Source organism: Quercus suber, unplaced genomic scaffold (assembly GCF_002906115.3).
Source record: "Quercus suber isolate HL8 unplaced genomic scaffold, Cork oak 2.0 scaffold_1453, whole genome shotgun sequence".
Lineage (NCBI taxonomy): Eukaryota > Viridiplantae > Streptophyta > Magnoliopsida > Fagales > Fagaceae > Quercus > Quercus suber.
The window spans coordinates 2,305-12,591 of NW_027070827.1; the positions used below are offsets into that span (position 1 = coordinate 2,305).

The 10,287-nt window shown below is 35.1% G+C and overlaps 1 protein-coding gene across 1 annotated transcript; it reads right to left on the bottom strand.

The window, feature by feature from the left end:
* Positions 1-6,782: 6,782 nt before the first annotated feature.
* On the bottom strand, positions 6,783-9,433 carry LOC136065975 (ethylene-responsive transcription factor-like protein At4g13040). Its single transcript, XM_065769827.1, has 3 exons — positions 9,230-9,433; positions 7,520-7,641; positions 6,783-7,426 (listed from the first exon to the last, which is right to left on the bottom strand). The coding sequence occupies exons 1-3, from the start codon at positions 9,343-9,345 to the stop codon at positions 7,290-7,292; spliced, it is 375 nt and encodes a 124-aa protein (XP_065625899.1). The 5' UTR covers positions 9,346-9,433; the 3' UTR covers positions 6,783-7,289.
* Positions 9,434-10,287: the final 854 nt, after the last annotated feature.

The window sequence follows — 10,287 nt, forward strand, 5'->3', positions numbered from 1 at the left end:
AATTTGCTAAGGGACATCATTTACATTCGTACATAAGCATATGTGTTATAAATGGTCAAAGACAGGAACCTACCTCTTTAGTTTATTCTCAGTAACTTGTGAGTTTAAATAATTGAAAGACACATTCAAAACAGCAATAAGTGACATCAGAATTGAATGAGGGCTCATTTTTGTTGTCTCACTTTGCATGGTGTTTCATTTGTGAGAATACAACTAAATCAGGGTACAATACACCCGAATTTCTCTATTAAAATGTGTAACCCATACTAAGTAATAAGATGCCCATATGCTGTCATTCTAACTATGACATTGACTACCACATAAAACTCAAAATGATAAATAAAATATAAATAAAAATTGAAACAAAAAGCAAACACATAATTTGGATGGGTTGAAATAAGACATAATTTGGATGGGTTGAAATAAGACAATGAAGCTAAAGTAACTGACGCAATCACGAAGTGACGCTAAAATAACATCTGCAAAAATCCAATACACTTAAATTGAAAAAACCAATAAAATTAAATCCAATCATGAAAAAGAAGTAAAATCTGTACCTTGGAGTGCAGGGTGCATGCAGATTTGGAGAAAAAAAATGTGTAGTTGTGCATATTTGCATTTGCGAAAGTCAAAAACCAAGAGATAACCAAAGTCCAAAATAACTACCAAATACACAAACAGACCATATACAAAAAGTTTATATATGATTGAGATCAAATTAATTTTCATTTTAAAATTTGCAAATTTCAGTAAAAATTCCCTTATTCATGCCATTTTTTGCATACAAAACATGAAACAACAAAATCTAAACCCATGCACAAGCCATTCACAATTGATAAATAAATAAATAAAAACTTTCAAATAAAATATAGTAAACTAACCAAACATATAATCCTATTGACCAACATTGAATTGGAGCTCACAGGTTTTCTCTTCAGCCACTGTCCAAAAAAAAACAAAAAGAATAAGCAATCGAGCAATCAGAATAAAAAGCTTACATTGCATTAAAAATTTATCCCTAAATTGAGCCCAAACTCCAAAGCCTACACTGTAATTGATGTTATGCTCTTCTTTGAGCTCATTACTGTCTTTAGTATCATGTTTATTGACTAATCTATGTGCTTTAAATAAAATCCAACAAGAGAATTCATGTATGTATGTATGAATGCATAAAGGGAAAAAAAAAAAAAAAAAAAAAAAAAAAACAAAACAAAACAAACAAGGAAAAGAACTCATATGAAGAAAGATGTAGAACTTCCTTCTTCTAGCAAAATCCTAAAATAAGTCTTTACTTATTTTATAAGTAGCATACACAAGTTGATATTAGTTTCAAGCAAATAAAAAAAATGTCTAATCTCAATCCACATCCAAGAATATAATATGTGAAAATTTTAAAACATTAAGGGTCCACTTGAATTTAAGAAAATTGTTAGGAAAAAACGCATACCAAGAGGGTGTTTGGATACTACTTATTTTGCTAAAAACTGAAAACACTATAACAAAAATAATTTTAATAATGTGTGAATGGTGCCATGGAATCCATTTTTAATTGAAAGTTTTGTTAAAAAAAAAGGTTTGAGTCCCGTGAACAGTGCATCGACCCTGGAAAAGCCACCAGCCACAGAAATCGCACTTCAAAAAAAAAAAACACAGACGTAGACGCTAATAATCAGTATCCAAACGTACACCAACAATTTTTCAAACTACACCAAAAGAAAAAAGAATAAAAAATAAAAATAAAAACCTCTTTCAAGCTAAATTTATAAACAACTACATTCCTCAATCAGCGTGGTTTTCTTAACTTGCTATATCTCAATAAACCCACTTTTAAGACACCAATACAAAAAAAAAAAAAAAAAAAAAAAAAAACAGAAACAAAGAAAATGAAATAAAAAAAAATTTAATATGGGAGTAGAAGAATACTATTCATAAGAAAAAATATATTTCATAACATGTCACAGATTTTTGGGTTCCATTGTGAAAGGAAAGAGATCCAGAGCCATAGCACTACAAACTGGGTGCATAGATTGTCATGTGCCCTATATGGCTTTAAATTGTTGGGCTAAAAAAGGCCACAAGTAGTCCTATAATGTCAACATAACAAACATGTCGTTATAATAAGATTTGAAAATGCCATTTTCACCAGTCTTTATCTCAAAACACAATGAAGGGTCTTAGGTTTGATTTCACAGTGAGTGGTTGCTAGCTCACCCCTATCAAAGGCAATCAATATATATATATATATATAGATATAGAGCAAAGCAAAAAATTGCACCTCCTTTTGTAGGAGTAAATACCTGGTAAAATAAAAATAAAATTATCTGGATTCTGAGGCAAAAAAAAAAAAAATAAAATAAAATAAATAAAAAAGAGGCATTCACAAAGCTGGCCTTCAAAATTTTTCAATCAATTTATTGGTATTGCTGCCAATGAGACCTTATTTGGCTCTAACAAATAAATATAGTAATTGGGATCTCATTGACAAAATATATCTTTGAAAGAAGAAAAATAGCTTATGTTGAAACGTAACTGATCATGTAATATTATTGCAGACAAATGGCCTACGTAGAGAACAGAGAAATTCAAAACCCATACTCAAATAACTGAGAAATCAACCAAGGAACAGAGAAATTAAAACCAACCCAGACCCATGAGAAATCAACCAAAGAACAGAGAAATCAAAACAACCCATACCCACGAGAAATGAACCCAAAGAACACACAAAGGAATCAAAACCAACTCATACCCATGAGAAATCAAACCAAAGAACACACAGAAAAATCAAAACCCAAAACACATATCACAATCCAAAACTACAGATATCAAATAGCACAAATAAGTCCACAAACCCAAGATTTATGAGACGAAAAGAGATAGAACACTTTAAAAAAACAGAAACTGTAACTATGGCAAGCCTTACTTCTTGCAAACCCATTTTCACAACCTCCGCAATACAAAACAGTAAACCCAAAATCCCAAATCAAAAACATACAAACAGAGCACACATTACACTCATTCACATCTACATACATACATGGCCACATACCCACAAGAATAGCAATACCCAAACCCACGGCCAAACAACCATAAACACACGCGCGCGCGTGACACAACCGAGAGAGAGATCGCAAGAGGAAAAGAGTGTGTGAGAGATGGTGAGAGAAATTGGGTGGGACTATTCAATATTGTAATTTGAAAACCTAAGAAAGAAAAACTGTAATGATATATTTGAGAGAGAGAGAGAGAGAAATTGAGTGAGGGAAGCACTAATCTGAGCAACAAATCTTCTCTCTGCAGGATTAGAAAAATCCATGTTCATAGCCTCCTGAATTGCAGACAATAATTCTTGTCTTGCTTTTGCAGAAATAGCAAGGTAATTTGGTCCATGAATAGTGCTCAAGTCCACAACCTAAAATGAGGAAAGAAAAAAAAAAAAAAAAAAAAGGTTAAAAACTTGCTCAGGGACATCATTTACATTCGTACATAAGCAGATGTGTTATAAATGGTCAAAGACAGGAACCTACCTCTTTAGTTTATTCTCCGTAACTTGTGAGTTTAAATAATTGAAAGACACATTCAAAACAGCAATAAGTGACATCAGAATTGAATGAGGGCTCATTTTTGTTGTCTCACTTTGCATGGAGTTTCATTTGTGAGATTACAACTAAATCAGGGTACAATACACCCGAATTGCTCTGTTAAAATGTTTAACCCATTTTACTTCAATGAAAACAATACCATCATAATCTCAACAATCAGGAACAGAAATATTAAAATCGGAAAAGCAAACCATATCACATTATTAAGGACTAGGAGCCCCAGCAATCTCTGGCCTCAATTCCAGAATTTGAAGCAGACCCACATGAACAAACACAAAGGAAACAGTGAAGGAAAAAAAAAAAAATTGCTTCCGAGAACAAAACAAAACAAAAAAAAAAAAAATCACGGAAAAGTGAAGTAGACTCACCCGACTCGCCTTCGTTCCTTGGGCTCGGCGATGAACGGAAACAAAAAAATGATGAGAATCAAATCAAAAACCCTAACCCTAACCCTAACAGAGAGAAGAGAGAATAAAAATAAAAAGAGGAATTAATTTAATTTATAGGAGGGACGTGATTTTTTGCGAGTGTAGAGAGAGAGAGACAGAGAGAGAGGGGAGGGGGGGGTTTGGAAAGAGAGCCGTTGGAGTTGGAACTTGTAATGGGACCCACAATCTTTGTACTATTTTTTTGAAAATCAGTCTCAGAGTTTTAGGCCTTGTTTGGTTGTGCATTTTAAACAACATTTTTTAGTTTTTAAACAGCATTTCACGCATTTCAACACACTTTTTCACCCACACGTATTTCAAAAAACAATAAACAACAATTTTCAAACTACTCTACCAAACATCCCCTTAATTGTTTCGGTTTTTTTTTTTTTTTTTTTTTTTTTGGAANAAAGTTGCAAGGTTGGGAAGGGAAACTGTTATCTCAAGCGGGACGGGAGGTCTTGATCAAAGCAGTCATCCAAGCTATTCCATCTTTTGCAATGGGATGCTTTAAAATTCCATTGGGGCTTTGCCATGATATTGAAAGATTGATTAAAAAATTTTGGTGGGGGCAAAGGGGAGAAAAAAGAAAGATTCATTGGTTGAGATGGGAGGAATTGACAAAATCTAAATTAGAAGGTGGCATGGGATTCAGAGATATTGCTATGTTCAATGATTCACTACTAGCAAAACAAGCTTGGAGGCTCCTTCAGAATCCAGACTCATTGTTTTACAAGGTCTTCAAGTCGCGTTTTTTCCCAAACTGCACTATCATGGAGGCTAAAAAATGCAATGCAGGCTCCCACGCCTGGACAAGCATATTACATGGGAGGAATGTCCTGCTTCAGGGCTGCAGGTGGAGGATAGGAAACGGACAATCAGTTAGCATTTGGAATACCTTTTGGCTGCCGAGGAACAATGCCCCACAGGTATTATCTCCTATTATTGATTCTATGGCTGATGCTAAGGTTGAAATTGTTATAGATGAGACAACGAGACCATGGAACCATGCTGTGATCGATGGAATATTCACCACTGAGGAGGCTGAACTGATCAAAGCAATCCCATTGCCACGATAGGAAGAAGAGGATGGTCGGTTTTGCGCTTTCACCAAGGATGGAGTTTACAAGGCAAGTCAGGATATCGCTTCTGAAGTCTGAAGTTGCAGCTGAGATCAATGAGGAACAAGTGGAACGTGACAGAACACTATGCCGAGGACTCTGGTCTCTTCAAGTTCAAACAAATCAAACACATGATCTGGAACGCATGCCGAAACTTATTGCCAACGAAACAAATTTGGTGCGCTGAACCATTATCGACGACCAGTCTGTGATCGGTGTAAGTTGGAACCAGAAATGGCAATACACGCCCTCTGGTCTTGTACAGAACTGGATGTGGTATGGGAAGATGACTCACTGTGGATTGTCGCCGAACTAACAATTTCATCGACTTCAGGAGTTGCTGTCATGGTTAATATCAAATCAGCACCACATTGAACTTTTCTCGGTCATAGCTTGGACAGTTTGGACCCAGCGGAATCAGGTTCGCCTACGCAAACCTTGCAGTGGTCCACACTTGCTCTCTGCACTTGCCAAAGACCACCTTGCTGAGTTTGCAGCAGTGCAGCCGCAACACCTCTCCCTCGAACTGCTGCCTCATCATCTCGAGCTCAGTGGAGTTGCCCAGCGCAAGACTTGGTTAAGATTAATTGTGATGGAGCCATATTTGCAAGCCAGAAAAATCAGGCTTAGGTGTGGTGATTCGTGATAGCGACGACGCGGTATTGTGCTCTCTATCAAACAATTACATCAAGCCTATTCACCGTTTCAAGTTGAAGCTATGGCAGCATCAACAGCCCTCCAACTTGCCTCGGACCTGGGTTTTAGACGAGCTGTCCTCGAGTCTGATTCACAATCCCTTGTGAACGCCCTGACCAAGGAAAGCAGCATCTTGTCCTCGGATGGTCTCCTAGTTGAGGATGTCAGATTTTTTGCTAAGTTTTTTAATCAATTGCATTACTCTCATGTAAGGAGAGAAGGCAATATGGTCGCTCATAATTTAGCTCGTTACGCTTTACGTATTTCAAGTTGTGTAGTATGGATGGAGGATGTTCCACCACTTTATTTTCTATTGTTTTAGCTGATACTGCTGGTTTTTCTTAATAAAGTTCATTACGTTCTCCCTCAAAAAAATAAGTTGATAATAAATAATACATTTAATTACTTAGTCAATATTTTAATATGGACAATGACTTTATAGTTAAGCACCAAAATAAAAATTATAAATAACTTAAAATTGAGAAAAGTAAACAGTAAAAAGTAGTATTTTGCAGTACAATATTTCCAAAATTACCACACTATTATACTAGTGTTATTAGGCTGAATAATAGAAGTTTAATTAAAAAAAAAAAAAAACTAAAAGTAAAACTTTCCTCAGAACAGAAGTCAGACCCACAATTTCTGTAGTCCTCAGTCTTCCACTTACTATCACATCACTTTTCTCCTTTTTTTTTTTTTTTTTTTTTTTTTTTTTTAAGTACAGGGTGCATTAGTTGCCTGTTTGGTTGCTATTTTTAAAAAAATTTTTTTTTTTCCTTCTAAAGAAAACATTTAATTACCATGGGCAATCTCCACTAAGTCCTCCCCCTCAAAATCCCTTACTTGTCATAAGCCACCAGTTCCTTCAGGGACATCAGATAAAATTGGGCCAATTAAACACAATAGCTTGTAACTATAGAGTACACTGCAATAAAGTCTAAATTATGAAATTCCATGTTGCAGCTTTCTTTCTATTACTGATCACCAGCCAGATGGAATGTTCACATCAGCACACATTGATCTATAAATTATATTAGTTAATAATTGCATACCGGTATTGGTAGTGCATGAATTCAGTATACAATGATGTAAATAGCAGATAAATTACTGCCAATAGGAACTACTCTACCAAATTTCTCAAGAAGCTTTTCCTACATGAACAGCTTATAATAAGTTTGAATGTAGTTTAAGCTTCAACTTCAGGAAAGAGAATTATATCTGCGCACTGGTTCATCCAACTGAAGATGATGCTGATTAATGACTATGATGCATCCAATATGGAATTCTTTATTGGTTTAAAGCAAGAAGAATTTGCTTACCATAAGACAATGAAATCTACCATGATTGACCCTAGAGTGGGCCTTTATAAAACAAAAATTGGAGCCTATCAGCTAGAACTTTACTGTTAGAACTAGAAAATTCGGTGTTGTTCTTGATTGTGGTTTTCAAGAGGCAGATGTGTCTGGCTCCATATCTTCTGAAGTCGAATGGCCATTGACTTCTGGCTTGCCATCCCAGTCGCTGTTCTGCAACGGAGACTCAGACCTCCTCTGTGATCCTGCCCCAAGCCTTCTCTTGTGTTCTGAAATTTTTTATACAGTAAGGAAACCAATTCAAGATCCAACGGACATACACTTCAAGATAATTATGAGAAAGTCCAGTAAGGAAAGATTACTTTTACTAGTAATGGCATGACGAGTTATCGCCAAGAATTCTTCCCACTTGAATTTCCGAAGTTCTTGCTTCTCCTCCTCAGAAAGCTCAAAGTTAGGTTCCCTTCCGCACATGAAAGCAGCTCTGGATATAAACAAAGGGAATAATAAGTTTAAACATACCTTAATCAATTTTTACAGATAATGCTTACCCAAATCTTAATCAATTTTTACAGATAATGCTTACCCAAATCATCAGTAACAAATGACCTCATTTTCCTCTCAGCCTATAGATTTTAGCACACATGAAACTGGCAAAGACCACCATTAATATGTAATAGTTGATTACATGAGAAAACTGGTGTTTCTGCTTGAATGATTTGTGAGTGAGAGAAATAAGTAACATATTTTTGCTTTGGAGTCATTGAATGATAATTTCAAGGGTGTTTGTACAATGCTAATGTAATGAGGGAAGGTACTCAATGTACCTAGTTCCTTTTCTCTTAATGGATATCTCGGTCAACACAGATTTCCTTTATGTGTTGTCAAAAGAAAAGGGAAAACAGGCATAGATAGGTTTAATCTCTTTAGTCAGTGAGAGGAGCTCCTTAACCAACTTCAGTTAGAAAATAGAAAGAAAAATAAAATATAAATTCTATGATTATTATTGGAGACTCTTTTTTCATGTTTTTCAGTTTTTAGCTTCCATTAACTGGCATTTGTCTAGCAACAATAATTGAAAAAGTAGATTAACTTCTTATAGAAAATCACTTAAAATATACAAAGGAATCAATAGGTTTAGGTTTGAGGCAAACATGCAACAAGTATTCCAACCAGTTGATGAGGATCCATAGAGCTGACCCCAATGTAAATGGTATTCAGGCATAGTTGAGTTGAGTGGAAGTGCAACAAAGACCAATAAAACAATAAAGACTTGAGATTTTTTCAGCTAATTGCACAAGAAGGGTTCATGGTTTTCTGACTTGTGATAGCCTATGAAAGACTCACATCTCCCTCAAGAAGTTTGATACTATTCATTGGACACTACCACTCCTCAGATACCTTTTGCACTTCTCATAAGCAACAAAAGCTCTAAATACATCTACCTCTTTTTAATATTTGTATTTCCAAATGAAATATTAGGTAAATAAAAACTCATAATAATAGTTTGTACAGAAACTAGAAAAATATACAGGCAACAAGTAAATAGAATAAGTGAGACACATTAGTAATTGATCTAGTGGACTCCTTTAATTTTTGTCACCATGAGCTCCGTTGAATTGTAAAGGCCAAAATGATGTCTCGTAAGGAAAATATATCACTAACTATTTTTGACATTACCATAAGTCACTGAACCCTACTAGTTGACAGGCCACAACTCACGTTAACTACAAATTTTTTTATCAACTGATCAATAAGTTGAGAAAGGAAGTTTTAAGAATGAGACTGAAATTAGAAAATAATACTTTCAGCCTTGTTGCTAACATGACAAAATTTCATTGACAAGTAGAAAATATAGACAACTTCAGCAAGATGAGGTGAGGTACAAAAAAGGATTCTGAAAAGATACAATCTTGTTCCTAACTGAGGAAAATTACTTTACTATTATTAGGCTTCCTGCAAATAACAATATGGCCATGCTCAGGTAGGGAAGCCACCTTTCATCGCCTCTCCTACCCCTTTTTCAATTAAAAAGGAAAAAAGAAAAAAAAAAGATGAATTCAGAGAACTACCTGTCATACAAACGGGCGGCCTCTTCTTGCGAACCAACTGTTCCCAAGTGAATTTGTTTCTTATCAACTTTTATTGCTGCCTGCCATTTCATATTTTTGAAATAGACACCTCTCATGAGACATGGTTCTTGGTTTTGAAAATGCTTTCTCCTGTGTCGCTTTCTGCGTTTAATTGGTGGCCCTACAAATAGAAAATTCCGGCAGTAACATAAGTCAAAAGTACAGCATGCGCAAAAACTCCTATATTTTGCACCCAAAAGTTTACAAATAAAGGGCCAAACTCAGATCATATAAGCATCTCACATGCCAGGATGCTATAATGCACAGGGTCAAACTCAGATCGGACTGATCATCTCAGTTCACTCACACATGCAACATGTGCAATATTGGATATGTGTCATTGGATGATTTTTGTAATGATAATCCTCCAAAACCTATAATTATCCATGAACCAATATTTCCAAATTGTCAAATTTTCATAATTATGAGGTATAAATCTTTATGAATTTATCATGGAAAGAAGTTGTTTACAGTGAGAAAAATAAAGCACTAAATTCTGACAAAACAATATAGCATTTTCCTGAAAATTCATATGGCATTTTTTTATAAGTAAACAATTCGTTAAAAAGCACAAAAGGGTCTTAATCCATGCACATGGGAAGTATACAAGAGATACACCAACAATTAAGATCTAAAATTACAACCATCTAAGTAAATTGACAAAGAAAAAAAATTCTGAAACATTCATTCACTAAAATAAAGATTTGAAGAATAAAAGTTTCAGGTACAAAACAGATATTTCACACCCTTCAATGCTCCTAGCATTTTTCTCTCTCCAAACACACCACATGAGACAACGAGGGATTGCCTTCCAAATCTCTATACTATTGATGTTGACCAACTGGCCCGGCCAACTTGCTTAAAGCTCAACTACACCACAAGGCATAACCCATTAAACCCCAAAGAGACTGAAAACCATATTTTATAGTTCGCTGGCAATGTCACAATGAAGAAGCAAATTTTCTGTAGTTTCTCTACTTGTCTGGCACATACAACAC